The 19,056-nt window shown below is 39.1% G+C and overlaps 1 protein-coding gene across 1 annotated transcript in view; it reads left to right on the top strand.

Annotated features, from left to right (window-relative positions):
* The window catches only part of CDH4 (cadherin 4), a 929,395-nt gene that overhangs the window by 580,588 nt on the left and 329,751 nt on the right, over window positions 1-19,056 (top strand). Inside the window, exon 3 of the mRNA XM_039346507.1 lies at window positions 13,031-13,131. Within this exon, the coding sequence (XP_039202441.1) occupies window positions 13,031-13,131 (101 nt within the window). The remainder of the gene's footprint in view (window positions 1-13,030; window positions 13,132-19,056) is intronic.

Below are 19,056 nucleotides of genomic sequence, written 5' to 3'. Positions count from 1 at the left end.
TTTTGAAATAAACAGCAATTAATCAAGGTAACTATGGCAATTAAATGGGTAAAATCTATCTTCCCTCATTATAGATAGTCCTTGATGTACAACTAAAATTGAGCCCAAAATTTTTGTTGCTAAGCAAGACAGTGGTTAAGTGAATTTTGTCCCATTTTACAACCTTTCTTGCCACAGATGTTAAATGAATCACTGCAGATGTTAAGTTAGTAACATGGTTGTTAAGTGAATCTGGCTTTCCTATTGACTTTGCTTAGAAGAAGGTTGTAAAGGTTGATCACCTGACCCTGGGCACTGCAACCGTCATAAATATGAGTCAGTTGCCAAGCATCTGAATTTTGATCACATGAATGTAAAGATGCTGCAATGGTCATAAGTGTGAAAAACGGTCATAAGTCACTTTTTTCAGTGCTGTTGTAACTTCGAACGGTCACTAAATGAACTGTTGTAAATTGAGGACTACTGTATAATTAAATAGCTAAAGAGAAAAATCCCTCATTTAGAAAGCAATCCTGAGGTAAAATTACCCATCAATTTGGTCAGTTGGATACAACACAGGCAGAGTACTGTTAACAAGGTATTCACATTTGTGTATTAATACGCTAACCAAATATATTCTGATTTAAAACTTCAGTAGTGCATGATAAAATTGTATGAAGGCAGACTGTTCAGATTTATAATGTTATGATAAATGCAGCCTGATTATTGGATCAATTTTTGATCTTCCATATTGAGACTAGTTCAGAATTGCTTGTTCCCACAGAGACACAAATTGGCCACTCGTTCTTTCAAGATTTGAAAAATATACCAGAAGTTTGTAATGGCATTTATTTGGGCATTTATTGATTGACATTTATCTGGGACATTTATTTTGATTTACTGATTTAAAATGTTGATATGCTTCCTTTCCTCTCTCTCAAATGTACCTTAGGAAGCAAACCGTGGCATTAAACGACAATGATATAAAAACACGCAGTTTTTCCAAATCTGTGCACTGAAATAAAATAAATTTCTCCAGCGAAACAGCAGTTGATAAGAAAGAAGCCTGAAGATTTGTTTTCCTTGTCTCTCTCTAGAAAATAACCAGCTGAAATGAAATGATTTTACAGGTCATAATTGGCAGGAAAAGAGATAAACAAATATTTTTGAGGTGAGAATTACAAAAATAATGATGTGTATATTTTATTCAGACTTTCAAAGCGGTTCCTCACACCAGCCTACCAAAACATGCCTTAGTCTCATCCCAGCATAACCTACGTGAACTTGGCCATAAATGAAAAATTTATTTCATTCCCGCAGGCCATAGGTGTCTCTCATCTCAAAAAAAGTGATGTTCAGGAAGGATGGAATACAAGACAAATGGGGGTGCCTTAGAACAGATATCAGATACTTGGTTTGGGGATTTATTGGTTGGTGAAATTCTTTCATTATTCCAACTTTTTCAGAAAAATAAAACAGCTATTTGTGTTGCTCGAGTGGCTAAACCCAGCATACCTGGATTTATAATGGCCTATAATATTAATGTTGTTACTAAATCTACATTGCAATTCCAAAACAGGCTTGCATCAATTTTTAAGATTGCAAGAACACAAGCGAACAGTCAGACGAGGAGACCTGAACTCATTGGTAGCCACACATTGCAATGAACAAGGACATACATTCAATTTCACAGCTACTAAGATTGTTGGTTGAGCAGGTACAAAATAGCCAGGGAAATGATTAAAGCCTGTGGAAAAAGGCGGTCAACAGGAATGCTGATTTACCATCAGCTTATTAAGTAGTTAGGAGCCCAGGAAACAACAACCAACGACTTAATAACCAGCCATCAACACCCCAATCAACCAATAAGAAGCCACATGCAACCAGATAGCACATAAATAGTATGCATAGAATAGCCCAAAATACACATTCTGGTATAGAGAAGTTCCTTGAGGATGGGCTCCAACACCAGTCTTCAAGCTCAGAAGACTGATCCAGATTGGTTCTTGCCTTAATTTATTCTTTTTAAAGCTTAGTCTCAGGATTCTTGAAAATGTCTTCAAAGTTCCATTACTGGTGTCCTTCAGTTTATTTATTACTGAAGGTGGGAAAGGGTGCTTTTCAATCATTCTGATGTCTCCCTGGCAGCTCACACACTTAGGAGCCAAATAAAGCTTTATGAGTGGTGTACCATCATGTTGCCTGGATAGAATCATAGGATTGGAACTGTTTATACTGGTACTGTAGCTAGTCAAATCTCTGCTAATGTAGCATTTGCAGCAGCATCTATGATTGATGATCCTGTGTTTGATGATATCCAATGAAGGGAATCCCCTGCTTCATGTTCATCTCCTTCCTTTGCAATTTAATGAAATTAAGGGGAAGGAAAAGAGCGCCATAGCACTCAATAAAGGGATTGGATCTGTGGAGTTGATGAATATACAGTATATACAGAAGTGAGGATGGAAGTTTATTTATGAATGAAAAGGCTGAATGCACATTCAAAAGTATGAATTGGTATGATCTAGAATAGATTAGGGGTCCCCAACCCCAGGTCCGTGGATCAGTACCAGGCCACAGCATGCCAGCAACCAGTCCACACAAACAAGCAAAGCCCCATCCGTAGGATGCAGGCAGCATACAAAACCATGCACTCTCCGGTCTGTGGAAAAATCTCTCCATGGAACTAGTCCCTGGTGCCCAAAAGATTGGGGACCTCTGATCTAGATTACTGTGGATTCATATGAAAGAAGATAACATTTATACCATGGTCCAGGGAATGGTGATAATATGAGTTTGAGAAAAAATGTGCAATATTATGAATGAATGTAATCCACTGGGAGGAAAAATCAATTGGTTGCTGAAGGTGTTAGGAGTGATATATGACGGAAGTAAAGCCAGCATGAGAATAAACTCATGGTAATAATTCAGCAACGAGGAGAGAGTAAGATAATGATGTGTAATGGTCCCTTGATTCTTTAATGCACGCTTATGGTTTGGATTAGGATGTGAATGTCCATGTATCTTTGTCTACAGAGGATGAGGTACTGTTAGCAGAGAACCCTAATGATTTTCAAAGCATCTATTGATTATATATGATGCAACAAAAAGATGAACCCTCAAATTGATCTACTAGATGCCAAGGTAGCTGTGTCTGAATGGGGAAAATGAAGCAATTCAAACAAATCATACCTAAAAGGTGAAAACCTAAGCAAGTAGCTTAAATTTGTTTTGAACGGTAATGAGAAGGAAGTTCATGGAGAAATGTTAAGATGTGCGAGTGTTAGGCTAAGGTACAGTAATAGATATCACATGGTTTCTGCAAGAAATTGAAGTTTGGGGGGGGGGAAATGAAATGGTGATATAGAAGAGTATTTTTTTCCCTTGTTTAGTCATGTGGAGGTGAAAGATGACTTTGTCATGCAAAACATAGAAGTTGAATAGGAGTATCTGTGTTAAAACCAGAAAGGATGGGGGGAAGAAAGAATGGATTTCATTCATACACACATACATTATGCATGCATGCATACATGCATATATACATATCTACATATCCCATCTTTATTATTTTCACAAATATCTCAAAGTGGAAGACATATCCAACATACCTTCCCTGTCCTATTTTTCCCATAACAACAACCTTCTGAGGTAGGTTGGGCTGAGAGAGAGGGACTGGCCAAAAGTCATCCAACTGGCTTTCCTAGCTTAGGTGGGATTTGCTGGGACCTGAACTCATGGTCTGTTGATCAGGAGTCTGATAATTGGTCAAAAGGTTCTTATGCTGAAATGACAGAAATAAAGTTCAGGCCTTAGCCAGCCTTTGAGTCGAGCACGTGATCAAAGCCACAGGATGTAAGCATGAGCATTTTTGTAACTTCTTTCCTTTTTTCTGTAGTATGCTGGCTTCCACTTATACAGATAGTTGTCGACTTGCGACTACAATTAAGGCCAGACTTTCTGTTGCTCAGCGAGACAGTTGTGAAATGAATGAAGGTCGCAAAAGGGGATCACATAACCCCGGGACACTGCAACTGACATAAATACGAGTCAGTTGCCAAGTGTCTGAATTTTAATCACATGACCATGAGGATGCTGCAATGGTCATAAGTGTGAAAAACGGTCTTAAGTCACTTTTTACAGTGCAGTTGTAATTTCAAGCAGTTGCATGAACTGTTGTAAGTGAAGGACTATCCGTATAACTAAGGAAAAGTAAGAAATGTGTATGTATACTCGCTTCAAACTGTATTCAAGTTTCTTCCAATCTTATGGGAGGACCCACCTTTGTTCAGCTGAATAAACGTGTCCATTATCAGGTTAGATCTGGACTCTTTATTCTCATCAAGCCACACCTGATATCTACTTATCCAGCCTCCTGCTCTCTTGCCTGGTCCCTTAACTTAACCAATAGACCAGGGGTAGGCAACCTTGGCTCTTTTATGACTTGTGGACTTCAACTCCCAGAATTCCTGAGCCAGCATGGCTCAGCTTGGAAACCTCTCCCTTTCCCCTCAGCATGGCTGGCTCAGGAATTCTGGGAGTTGAAGTCCACGAGTCATAAAAGAGCCAAGGTTGCCTACCCCTGCAATAGACCGAACTGGAGCACTCTCTCCTCTGCTGAATGAATATGGACTGAATACAAAGCTGACTTAGACAGTTTTTGTTTAATGGGTCTATGCCCTGGATTTTATATAGATCAATGAAACTGTTTTACATCTGGTATGATTATGTAAGAAATATGAAAGCTGTAATTAAACTCTAGCAGAGAATCTATCCGTCCACCCCCACAGCAAGGCTACAGCCTCCGTGCACAAAGTCACAAAGATCAAGATTCGAAAACAATTTTTAGAGTATTATGACACCATAGAGAGAAACCACATGTATCAGAATGATCTGAAAAGCATGCGAAAAATCTAGTAAAATAAATTAAAACTCTAAATTAGCTCAACCGTCTGCACATGTTCTCTTGTCTGTGGGAAGCAGTGTTTCAAGTTCTAATGAAGCCCACAAGATGGCTTCAAGGGTTTTTAATCCTCTTTTAAATAGATAAACAGATCTGTATAAAATGATTCTGTATTTTTATTCTTATGGTCCTATTCAGTAGCATAAAAACAAAGAGATGTTGCTCAGATGTGGTACACAAAAAGGAGAAGATGTATCTGTGCACACACCCACTTTACATCTGTTTCTGTTGCTTCCCTCTGGGAGGAGGTTTTGAAGTATTTCTAGCATGACTACCCGATTCTGTAATAGCTTTGTTCCCTAGGCCTTCCGTCTGGTAAACTCGCAAGATTCGTTTTTCTCGCCATGCACATGTATACATAACCCGAATTAGACTGTGTTGTTTCTCTGTGTCATATAACATATGTGTCTATGTGCATAATTCTGTATTTATTTATTTATTTTTGTCATATTTATGTAGTGTAGTTATATCGGAGGTGGTGACCCTTTGAGAGCTGTATGGAATGAAATTTCATTTTAATGTATGCCGATTAGTGCACATTCAGAGCGACAATAAAGTTATTATTCTATTCCATTCTTCTAAATTTGTAAAGAAGCAAATTTAGAAATGGAACTTTAATTGGAAATACAATACATATTGCTGTAGCTGCATGAATATTCAGCGTTAAACAGATTTGGAATACCAAACCACAGTGCTCAAATTGATACATCCAAATCAATTTGGTCTAATTCAATGATTTTCCATTCATGCACGTTGCCTTATAATGGTCTAAATTGGTCCAAATTAAATTCAGTCCAATTTAGTGATTCAAGATATTTCAATTGCATTGATTTTCCAAAATGACTTGAATGTTCAAATCAAACTGGACTCAATTGGTAGAAACGTGCTTATCATCATATAAAAGAGGACAGTCACCTATTTGTCTGATATACAGTGTCTTCTGAATGGATTCTTCTTTCTATTCACCTGGATCAAGTCTTCAAAAAGAGAACTCTCTTCTGTGAAGAATATCTTGCTTACATAGCTCTCTTCTTGGGAATTCAGTTCAGATATGATTATATTCACACATTTCCCTTAGATCATTAAGGTCTGTTTTTCGAAGCCTAATTCAATTATGATGCCTCACTGGATATCATGTGCTGAATATCCAGCTCTGGCTACCTCTGGACTAATGCAAGTTAATTCAAGGAGAGTAGCTGTGGCATATACGCTATTTCTCTTATATTCAGAAATATTTGTCCAAGTTCATACAACACACATCTGGTTAATAAAACACAATTATAAAATATGCTATGTCCAGGCAATGAAATTCATTCATTCTTTCTTTCTTTCTTTCTTTCTTTCTTTCTTTCTTTCTTTCTTTCTTTCTTTCTTTCTTTCTTTCTTTCTTTCTTTTCCCTGTATCAAGCATTTTTTTTCCTTCCTTCTTTTTTTCTTTCTTTTGCCTGTCTCAAGCATTTCTTTCTTTCTTTCTCTTTCTTTCTTTCTTTCTTTCTTTTTCTTTCTTTCCTTCCTTCCTTCCTTCCTTCCTTCCTTCCTTCCTTCCTTCCTTCCTTCCTTCCTTCCTTCTTTCTTTTGCCTATCTCAAGCCTTTTTCTTTCTTTCTTTCTTTCTTTCTTTCTTTCGCTTGTCTCAAGCCTTTCTTTTTTTCTTTCCTTCTTTCTTTCCCCTATATCATTTCCTTCCTTCCTTCTTTTTTCTTTCTTTTGCCTGTCTCAAGCATTTCTTTCTTTCTTTCTTTCTTTCTTTCTTTCTTTCTTTCTTTCTTTCTTTCTTTCTTTCCTTCCCCTATATCAAGCATTTCTTTCCTTCCTTACTTACTTCCTTCTTTTTTCTTTCTTTTGCCTGTCTCAAGCATTTCTTTCTTTCTTTCTTTCTTTCTTTCTTTCTTTCTTTCTTTCTTTCCTTCCCCTATATCAAGCATTTCTTTCCTTCCTTACTTACTTCCTTCTTTTTTCTTTCTTTTGCCTGTCTCAAGCATTTCTTTCTTTCTTTCTTTCTTTCTTTCTTTCTTTCTTTCTTTCTTTCTTTCCTTCCCCTATATCAAGCATTTCTTTCCTTCCTTACTTACTTCCTTCTTTTTTCTTTCTTTTGCCTGTCTCAAGCATTTCTTTCTTTCTTTCTTTCTTTCTTTCTTTCTTTCTTTCTTTCTTTCTTTCTTTCTTTCTTTCCTTCCCCTATATCAAGCATTTCTTTCCTTCCTTACTTACTTCCTTCTTTTTTCTTTCTTTTGCCTGTCTCAAGCATTTCTTTCTTTCTTTCTTTCTTTCTTTCTTTCTTTCTTTCTTTCTTTCTTTCCTTCCCCTATATCAAGCATTTCTTTCCTTCCTTACTTACTTCCTTCTTTTTTCTTTCTTTTGCCTGTCTCAAGCATTTCTTTCTTTCTTTCTTTCTTTCTTTCTTTCTTTCTTTCTTTCTTTCTTTCTTTCTTTCTTTCCTTCCTTCCCCTATATCAAGCATTTCTTTCCTTCCTTACTTACTTCCTTCTTTTTTCTTTCTTTTGCCTGTCTCAAGCATTTCTTTCTTTCTTTCTTTCTTTCTTTCTTTCTTTCTTTCTTTCTTTCCTTCCCCTATATCAAGCATTTCTTTCCTTCCTTACTTACTTCCTTCTTTTTTCTTTCTTTTGCCTGTCTCAAGCATTTCTTCCTTCCTTCCTTCCTTCCTTCCTTCCTTCCTTCCTTCCTTCCTTCCTTCCTTTCTTTCTTTCTTTCTTTCTTTCTTTCTTTCGCCTGTCTCAAACCTTTCTTTCTTTCTTTCTTTCTTTCTTTCTTTCTTTCGCTTGTCTCAAGCCTTTCTTTCCTTCTTTCTTTCCCCTGTATCATTTCCTTCCTTCCTTCCTTCCTTCCTTCCTTTTTTCTTTCTTTCGCCTGTCTCAAGCATTTCTTTCTTTCTTTCTTTCTTTCTTTCTTTCTTTCTTTCTTTCTTTCTTCTGTCTCAAGCCTTTCTTTCTTTCTTTCTTTCTTTCTTTCTTTCTTTCTTTCTTTCTTTCTTTCTTTCTTTCTTACTTTCTTTTTTCTTCTGCCTCAAGATGGCTAACATCAAACAACAGCAGAAACAGACAAAATAAAGAGGCAATTAGCAGCAGAAATTAAAAACAACAAAAACCATGAAGAGAAGGCTTTCTTCTTTTCTTCACTAGATGGATAGGACTTGTAACATTCCTCTCCTGCCAGATCTGATGGGATGGCTAGACTTGATCAGGAAGGGGGAGTACTACAAATGACCTGGTCCCATGCCTCGGAGAGTTTATTGATAACTACTAATAACATGAATTGAACCTAGAAGCATATTGGCAACCAGCGCAGTTCACAGAGCAGAAACATAACATGTATAAATCAAGAAGATCAATGCTGTGTCTTATCATGATGGGTTACTTTAGTATGTGACGAGAGTGGCTGAGTTCCCACCACACAATCAACCAGAAAAATTATTCAAACTAATTTCAAGCCAGTCAGTATGTGGTATGAATTCAATCATTAGGTCCTGGAACTACTCTGAATTTTCACTGCCTTGTTTTGTTCTTCACCAGGTTCTACTATCTAAACAGATAATACACTTACTCCTTAACTCTCATTAGTAAGAAACAGAGGGAATAGTAAATCTCATGGGAGAATTCATATAGTAAAAAAAAAACCAGACCAAATAATTAAAATAGGATATGCGTATTAGTGAGTTCAGTGCCAGGATTGCAAGGTAGTCCACAACGTATGACCACAGTTAAGCCCACAATTTCTGTTGCTAAGCCAAACAGTTATTAAGTGTGTTTTGTCCCATTTTATGATCGTCCTTGCCACAAATGTTAAGCAAATCACTGTAGTTGTTAAGTTAGTAACACAGCTATTTTGTAAATTTGGCTTCTCTGTTGACTTTGCTTGTCAGATGGTCATAAAAGCGGACCGCATGACCCTGAGATACCCCAAGTGTCATAAACACATACCACTTGCTAAGTGTCCAAATTTTGATCACATGACAACGTGACCATACTTCAATGGTTGTGAGCATGAACAATGATCAGACGTAACTGATTTCAGTGCCGTTTGAACAGTCAACAAACGGTTGTAATACTACCTATATCCCAAACTAGGAAACCATTTCTGCAAGATACTTTTACAATTTTGATTAGAAACCATGCATGTTTTATTGAAATGTATTTGTGCATACAAGCAGGCGATGTACGTCTATGTACAAAATAAGAAAGACAGAGAAACGGAAATAGGATTATTAAAATCAAGATTCAGTGTATACCAGTGCATGTGACCAGGTGATCCTTGGGTATATACAAAATACTGTCTGGGAGCTAATGGGCACCTCCAAGACCCATATGTTCTCTCTTCTTTAGCATTTTTTTTCCTTTAAACCAGGGATAGGCAACCTTGGCTCGTGGACTTCAACTCCCAGAATTCCTGAGCCAACATGGCTCAGCTTGGAAACCTCTCCCTTTCCCCTCAGCATGGCTGGCTCAGGAATTCTGGAGTTGAAGTCCACGAGTCATATAAGAGCCAAGGTTGCCTACCCCTGCTTTAAACCATCTTCCCAATTAAAAGACCCTCTTTTGACAGTTTGTAAACAGAAGAGCCTCTAAAGCAGGTGTCTTCAAACATGGCCCTTTTATGACTTGTGGACTTCAACTCCCAAAATTCCTCAGCCAGGCACGCTGACTGAGGAATTCTGGGAGTTGAAGCCCACAAGTCATAAAAGGGCCAAGTTTGAAGACCCCTGCTCTAAAAAGAAGTTTGCTCTCAGTAAAGTAGGATCCATGACCACAAAAATAACTGTCAAAAACCTATCCAGTTTTTCTCCCAAAGAACTTATGGCAGCAGAAATGTTTTCCTCTTCCTCTCCCTACCCCCAGTTTAGGACATCCTTAACCTAAGAACTATGTTTAGTGCACAAAGTATTTTACCTCAGAGCTGTGTTGCATATATGATCAAAAAATTATCTAATGCATTTGCTTGTTTCCCTGAGTGGTTAATCAGCTGCCTCTCAGCTGCCCAGAGGCAGGGCATCTGTTTCATTGTCACTTGTCAAAATAATCCAGTAAGCATTTTGTCGAATAGCATGTTGGGAATTGGACCTACATGTTCATAATCTAAGCCAGGAATAGGCAATCTGGTTGATTCTGAGGATTGCTTGTGGCCAGACTGCTTAAAACATAGTTTAATGGTGGGCAATGCTAAAGATAGCAGTGGGGCTACTAAATCAGCATTCATAACACATGCACACACATCCATCAATAGAAGAGAATATTTGTAGCTCTGGGTTAAACTGTGGGGTTCTTGGTTCTCTCTGAGCTTGGTTGTTTTCTCAGAAACATTTCATTACCCAACTAGATAATGTCATCAGTGCTGGAAGGGAGTGGGAATTGCTGAGAGAGAAAACAATCAAGTTCAGAGAGAGCATCAAGGATTCCACACATACATGGACATATTTTTCCTATGGTTAGATCAAAACTAAGAAACAGAAACTTTCTTTCTTTACCATGTTGCTTGTGTGTAACTTGGGCAGCCATATAAACTTGTTTAATAAATGAATAAGCGTGTGGTTACCAACATTAGGGCAGATGAAGGGTTTATAGGTTTTTACACTGTGATATTTTAATGTTGTAAGCCACTCAGAGTCACAGTGGGCAGCCATATAAATTTGTTTCATAAAATCTAATTAGCAATAGCAATAGCACTTAGACTTATATACTGCTTCACAGTGCTTTTACAGCCCCTCTAAGCGGTTGATAGACTCAGCATATATGCCCCCAACAATCTGGGTCCTCATTTTACCAACCTCGGAAGAATGGAAGTCTAAGTCAACCTTGAGTGGGTGAGAATTGAAGTGCCAAACTCCAGGCAGCCAGCAGGCAGCAGAAATAGCCTGCAGTACTGCATTCTAACTACTGAAATAATAATAAGAAGAATAAGAAGAATAAGAAGAAGAAGAAGAAGAAGAAGAAGAAGAAGAAGAAGAAGAAGAAGAAGAAGAAGAAGAAGAAGAAGAAGAAGAAGTAGTAGTAGTAGTAGTAGTAGTAGTAGTAGTAGTAGTCTGGATAGTGGACGTGGCAGTGCCTGGAGATAGCAGAATAGAAGAGAAAGAACTGGAGAAGATAACAAAATACAAAGACCTACAAATAGAAATAGAAAGACTGTGGCAAAAGCAAGCAAGGGTAGTACCAATAGTCATAGGCTCCTGGTGCAATCCCAAAACAACTGGAGCACCACTTGAACACAATTGGCATTGACAAATTCGCTATTAATCAATTGCAAAAGGCGGCCTTATTAGGAACTGCTTCCATCCTGCGACGATATCTGTAATACCATCAAACATCCACATCTGCCTATCCCAGGTCCTGGGTAAGGACTCGATAGGTAGACAAAATGCCAAATCCAGTCTGAACATCTGGCTGACTGTGCGATGATCGACAATAACAATAACAATAACAACAACAACACAGTTGGAAGGGACCTTGGAGGTCATCTAGTCCAACCCCCTGATCTCTAGTTTTAGCCTCCAGTCCCCTAATCATCTTTGTTGCTCTTCTCTGTACTCTTTCTAGAGTCTCAACATCTTTTTTACATTGTGGTGACCAAAACTGGATGCAGTATTCCAAGTGTGGCTTTACCAAGGCATTGTAAAGTGGAATTAACACTTCACATGACCTTGAATCTATCACTCTGTTAATGCAGCCCAGCACTGTGTTGGCTTTTTTGGCAACTGCAGCACACTGCTGGCTCATATTTAAGCAATTTAAGTGATTTACTGTGCCACCACGGCCCATTAGTATATGAACTATATCCCACTCTGTTCTAATTATTTGAGATTAGTCAAATACAGGCAATGCTCGACTTAACGGCCACAACTGAGCCCCAAAATTTCTATTGCTAAGCCAAACCGTTGTTAAGTGAGTTTTGCCACATTTTATGATTTTCTTGCCATGGTTGTTAAGTGAATCACTGAAGTAATTAACTAAGACATTTTTTAAGTGAATCGGACTTCCCCATTGAGTTTGCTTGCCAGAAGATCACAAAAGTTGATCACTTGGCTTCAGCCAAGGTCATTGCAGTGTTGACATCCGGGACACTGGAACTGTCATAAATATGAGTCAGGCCTGAATTTTGACTACAACCATGCAAGGGAGGTTGACAAACAAATTAATTGTTGTAAGTCAAGGACTACCTTATAACAAGAGTTCCATTCCATATCAATATCTTGCTGAATGCAAAAATAAAAAAAAAATATTTAGGATCTGAGGTCCTAGGGGATGGGATTCATGTGTCTGGTGACCTTCTTCTCCTAGCCAGTTCTGAGCTAGAATGTGTGAAAAATATCATTATTACATTCTCATATCCAATGGAAAGAAAATACAGAGCTAATATCCAACTGCTAGTAAGGCCACACCTGGAATACTGCAGCCAACTTTGGTTACCATATCACAAAAAAGATGTTGAGAGTTTGGGAAAAATTCAGAGAAAAGCAACTAAGATGATCCAAGGCCTGGAGACTAAAACATACGAAAAACGGCTGCAGGACTTGGGTTTGGCTAGTCTAAAGAAAAATAGAGGAGACCTGATAGCAGTGTTCCAGTATTTGAGGGGGCTGCCATAAAGAAGAGGGGGTCACGTTATTCACCAAAGCACCAGAGGGCAGGACAAGAAACAATGGTTGGAAACTGATCAAAGAGAGAAGCAACCTGGAATTAAGGAGAAACTTCCTGACAGTGAGGACAATTAACCACTGGAACAGCTTGCCCCCAGAAATCGTGGACACTCCATCATTGCAGATTTTTAAAAAGAGGCTAGACAGTCACTTGTCTGAAATGGTATAGATTCTCTTGCTTGAACAGGGGGCTGGACTAGAAGACCTCCAAGGTCCCTTCCAGCTCTATTCTATTCTTGCTGTCCTCTTCTCTCCTCTAATGTCAAAAATGTAGGTTGTAAATTCTCACAGGAGGGACCAATTTAGTGGGTTGTTTTTTTTCTTCCTGCTTATGCTCCTCTGTTCAGAATTTTCCAACACTGATCCCTTAATAAGCATACTGATAACACTAATGATGCTAATAACAACAGCATGATTAATCCTTATCTCTTCTGCCTCCCTTTCCAGTGAAAGTTAGCGGCTGCTCGGAGAGCAAGGGAACGCCGTACGAAAGTGACAGCTTGGACTTCAAGGTGAGGAATGACGGGACTATATACACCACCAAACAGGTACGCATACCTTTGGAACGGACAAAAGTTATGGTGATGACTTTGGAGCACCAGGTTGTAGAAAGAGGGGAAAAGTTTGGTCAGGTTACTGGGTGGGAGAGAAATCACAACCAAAGAGACACAAGGTAAAAATAATCATAGTCCCTAGAAAAGCCAGCCGGGCATTGTCTACAGCAGACATGTCAAACACAAGGCCCGGGGCCGGAGGCAGCTTGCGAAGTGGTTTCATGTGGCTCGCAAAGCCATCCTGGAAACAGTAAGGGAACGGCCTCCACTGCCTTGGCCCTGGCCCAGGCCAGCCGGGAGCCAATGTACAATTTTGTGGTGGCCATCTTGGCACTTGCCCCGGTGGACCATTCCTTGGCACTTGCCCCGGTCCCACCCTCTTCTGCCAGAGACCCTCAGATCTGTCCCACTCCTGCCCAGGCCCCCATAGGCACCCTTGACATGAATGATGTAGAACTGGCCACGCCCACCCAGTAGGCCACACCCACTCCATCCATGCCTACCCAGTAGGCTGCACCCACTCTGGCCACACCCACCTGGCCCTCCCAGGGCAACCGCAATGCTGATGCGTCCCTCAGTGAAATTGAGTTTGACACCCCTGGTCTACAGGTAGACCTCGACTTAGGTCATAGGATCACAATTAGGATCAGAATTTCCATTGCTACGAATAAAAAGAAGAATTTTTATGACTGTTTTTGTCACTCTTGTTAAATGAATTGCTGCAGTCATTAAGTCTATCCACCTTCCCCCATTTACTTTGCTTGTTCGAAGTCCGTGGGCAGATTGTATATGGGGATCACATGACCCAGGACACTGCAGCCATCTTTAATACATGCAAGTTGCCAATCCACCCAAATTTTGATGACGGGACTACGGAATGTCAGATGGTACGAAGGATGTAAGTCCAAAGACCAGCTGTTAAGTCTGAAGCTGGTTGTAAGTCCCTTTTTAGTGCCATTGTAACTTTGAACAAATGGTTGTAACTCAAGGACTACCTGTGAACAAAGCCTTCAGAAGCAATGTTCTTTTTTGTTCCTGTTTGCCTTCCATTGTTTTGCCTTTTTATGATGCAAAGTGCCCAGAGGCAACTAGAGTTGGGCATTCTTTAAATCAAAGCCAATAAAAATAAAATAAATAAAGTGGCTAATCAAATAGGAGAATGTATTCTGCTTTATGAGGGAACTCCCATATCCTACTAATCCATGGTCTGGCTGATTAGTATAAACATTTAACAGAATTGGAAGGGACCTTGGAGGTCTTCTAGTCCAACCCCCTGCTTAGGTAGGAAATCCTATACCATTTCAGACAAATGGCTGTCCATTTCAGACAAATGGCTGTTCTTAAACGCCTCCAGTGATGGAGCACCCACAACTTCTGGAGGCAGGTTGTTCCACTGATTAATTGTTTTCACTGTCAGAAATTTCTCCTTAGTTCTACATTGTTTCTCTCCTTGATTAGTTTCCATCCATTGCTTCTTGTCTTGCCTTCAGGTGCTTTGGAGAATAGGTTGACCCCCCCCCTTCTTTGTGGCAGCCCCTGAGATATTGGAACACTGCTATCATGTCGTCCCTGTTCCTTCATTTCATTAAACTAGACATACCCATTTCATTAAACTAGACATATATGTTTCAGCCTCCAGTCCCCTGCTCTTGTCTGCACTTTTTCTAGAGTCTCTACATCTTTTTTTACATCACCACGAAGTAAAAAAGTACTTTTCTAGTGCTTTTTGGAAAGATAGCACTAAACACATACTCACCATAAAGCCCCTTGGGTAGCTGATCTGTAGACTTTGGGAAAAGGCAGATTTGAAAGTACCCCCAATTTGATTGGGCATCCATATTGGGACCAGGCTACCCAAGGACCCATCTCATCCCAATGGAATTGGCCTGCCCCACCTGATCTGGCGGGGATATTCCAATGGGTTTTTTCCCCACTGGAAGTGTTCAGTTGACTAAAAGGAAGACTACAGGTCCACCTCACCTATATACTAGTTCTTAACATCCAATGTCTGTTAATTTTTAATGTTTAAATGATTGCAGTTTTGATTTTATGATGTTATAAGGTGCTCAGAGCAGCTTGACCCTGAGATGGGTGGCATATAAATTTAATAAATAAATATATATCTCCCCCCCCCAACACACTTCTCAATACACATACATAAAGCAGGCTGGAGTTGCCTCATTTTGATAGATGGTGAAACCTTTGGGTCTACTAGTATCTATGGAGACTCTCAATCATCCAGCTCATGATTATCCTAAAGGTGCTGTTCAAAAGACAACTGGATTTTCTTGGTTTTTTTCTTGAAAACATTGTGTTTCTCATCCAAGAAGCTGAAGATATTCTTGAAGCAAAATAGAGATGGGCAGTGGTAGCATCATATTTTATGTCAGTATGCACTAGCTTAAGAGTGAGTAGTTAGCAATTGAACTAAGCTTAAGGAAATGTCCCTTGTCTGGCATAGTGCAAAGAATAGTTATAGGAGGTGACTTGATGAAAAATTATTTTCAATCAGAGTGTAGGAGTGAATTGTTTTATGTCAGCGCATCTATATTAAATTACGACCTCGTTCGGTGATAATGTATTCCAGTGAGAATGCTATGACTGTGGCGTTTCATTCTTGGCTACACGTAAAAACACCAGCTGCCATCATATCGTATCATGGCCCTATGCTTTTACTCGAAGCAGGAGGGAAGAGATTCAGAACAGATTAAGATAAGGCAAGGCAAGGCAAGGCAGGGCAGGGCAGGGCAGGGCAGGGCAAGGCAAGGCAAGGCAAGACAAGAATAAGATATGTCCTTCACAGAGAACATAGGTGAATTATGGAATTTCCTACAAAAGTATATGGTGATGGCTAAAAAACCAGAGAGCTTTGGATAATTCAAGGAATATAAGTCTATCAATAAAAAACATAACGTTGCATCTCAACTTGATCACACTGTAAGATTCAATGAGAATTCTATTCTATTCTCTTATTCAGTAAGTGAATGTCAGTAGGGGCTGACATCATGGACAGTTGAACACAACATCCTTCTGAAAATTTAAATGCATATTTAATATGCTTTCGTTTGTACATTCTAAATAAGAGAATGATGAATATGGCAGGTGCCGAACTTTGGATACCCTTCCTGTCCAAACTGTGTACAGGTAGCACTTTTCATTTAGCGATCGTTCAAAGATACAGCAGCACTGAAAAAAGTGATTTATGACTGTTTTTTCACGCAACCATTGCAGCATTCCCATGATCATGTGATCAAAATTCAGAAGCTTGGCAATTTATATTTATGACAATTGCAGTGTCTCTGGATCATGTGATCATTTTCTGCAACCTTCTAATACAATGGTTCTCAACCTTTTTAATGCCACGACCCCCAACCAGTCGTAAGTCGAGGACTACTCAACTGGTCGTAAGTCGAGGACTACTCAACTGGTGCAGCACCGTTTGCAGAATGGGACTTTTGGCAGGCTCAGCAGGGCAGAGACAGCCTGGACAATTCATATTGGCTTTTGAAAGCCAATAGAATTAGACTCTATTCAAGAGAGTCTATTCTATTGGCTTTCAAAAGCCAATAGAATAAAAGGGAGTAGCACAGCTAAGGAAAAGGGGGAGAAAAATGGCAGACTGCGTTGTTTGGCGACCTCCGTGAAATGGTCGTTCGACCCCAAATGGGGTCCCGACTCACAGGTTGAGAACCACTGTTCTAATAAGATAAGATAACCTTTATTGTCATTTTTTTACTGTGGGCACAACGGCACACATCAAAAATGAAATTTAGTTGCCCACTCTCAAGTGAAAACATATACATGACACACACCTAAACATACTATGTACAACATATGTATAGACCCACACCCCTACATGTACATGACAAATAAATATTAAATACTGTCCATCTTGAATATATAATGGAAGGTGGAAACTTGAGCAAAGTCAATGGGGCAGCCAGATTCACTTAACAACCATGTTACTAACTTAACAACTGCAGTGATTCACATAAGAACTGTGGCAAAATGGGGCAAAATGGGACAAAATTCATTTAACAACTGTCTCTATTTTAGCAATAGAAATTTTGGGCTCAATTGTAGCCATAGGTTGAGGTCTACCTATAATGCTTCTTTTGGCAGAAATAAGTGCTTTCAAACATTTTATGTTAATAGTTTAAGAGTCTTTCTATTCTTGCATTTGGAACCCGTCTCTACTCTTCTTTGCAGAATTCTTCTACTTCAGAAATACAGGGGATCCTCGACTTATGACCACAATTGAGCCCAAAATTTATGTTGCTACTTGAAACATTTGTTAAGTGGGTTTTGCCCCATTTTACAATCTTTTTTTTTGCCAGCATGTTAAATGAATCACTGCAGATGTTAAGTTAGTAACACAGTTGTTGAATGAATTTGGCTTCCCCATTGACTTTGCTTGTCAGAAGTTCACAAAAGCTGATCACGTGACCCCAGGACACTGCAACCGTCATAAATATGAATAGGTCTCTAAGCATCTGTGAATTTTGATCACGTGACCATGGGGATGCTGTAATGGTCATAAGTGTGGAAAACAGTCATAAGTAACTTTTTCAGTGCTGTTGTAACTTCGAACGGTCACTAAATGAATTGTTGTAAGTTGAGGACTACTGTATAATTAAATAGCTAAAGAGAAAAATCCCTCATTTAGAGAGCAATCATGAGGTAAAATTACCCATCATTTTGGTCAGTTGGATACAACAGAGGCACAGAGTACTGTTAACAGAGCCGAGGTGGCGCAGCAGTTAGAGTGCAGTACTGCAGGCCACTTTAGCTGACTGTGTTCAGCAGGTCAGCGGTTCAAATCTCATCGGCTCAAGGTTGACTCAGCCTTCCATCCTCCTGGGGTAGGTAAAATGAGGACCCAGATTGTTGGGGGCAATGTAAATATATATATACATTGCTTACTGGTGTACACCGCTTAGAGAGTGCTTGCACTTAAAGCAGTATATAAGTCTCATAAATAAATAAATAAATAAATAAACAAACAAACAAACAAGGTATTCACATTTGTGTATTAATACGCCAACCAAATGTATTCTGATTTGAAACTTCAATAGCGCATGATAAAATTGTATGAAGGCAGACTGTTCAGATTTATGCTGTTATGATAAATGCAGCCTGATTATTGCATCAATTTTTTCCAGTGCCGTTGTAACTTCAAACGTTCACTAAATGAACTGTTGTAAGTCAAGGACTACATGTATTCTCACTGCAAATTTTCAATTATATTAAAGTCTATGACGTAACCGTCTTTCTTGGAAGTACTTCAGAGTTGATTTAGATATACTGTACATCCAACCTCTTTTCAGCTTCACTTTTGTCACTGTGGGACATTGGCTTTTGGGTATGTTGTTATTTAATTGAATCCATTTTTTCTTTCACCTGTACAATATTTCCTGTCCATCCAGCAGCCACACAATCCCAAAGCAAAATTCAGCCTCATGCTTAAAGGTTGGCAAATCCATAACCTTTATTTTTTTCTCCAAACATACATTTTTTTTCATGTTTCCCCTCCTAAAATATTGACTGAAGAAAAGACCATTAAGTGTGATCCTTTTGTCCAAGACTGACACTAGATCTTAGCTACTGTTACTTATTTTATTTTCAGATATAACACGAGAAAAATACATACTCCAGAGAGACACTCAGTTTAGTAGGAATTATCTCTGACCTTCTAACAGATATTGTGATATCGGTTGCATTAACAGAGGGATAGAATCAAGATCCTGTGAAGTATTAGTACCGCTTCATAAAGCCTTAGTAACACCACACTTGGAATAATGCGTCCAGTTTTGGTCACCACATCATAAAAAGATGTAGAGACTCTGGAAAGAGTGCAGAGAAGACCAACAAAGATGATTAGGAGGCTGAAGGCTTAAATATATGGAGAACAGTTGCAGG

Source organism: Crotalus tigris, unplaced genomic scaffold, assembly GCF_016545835.1.
Source record: "Crotalus tigris isolate CLP2741 ecotype Arizona unplaced genomic scaffold, ASM1654583v1 scf7180000017999.2816498, whole genome shotgun sequence".
Taxonomy (NCBI): Eukaryota; Metazoa; Chordata; class Lepidosauria; order Squamata; family Viperidae; genus Crotalus; species Crotalus tigris.
This window is presented reverse-complemented; position numbering and strand designations above follow the sequence as displayed.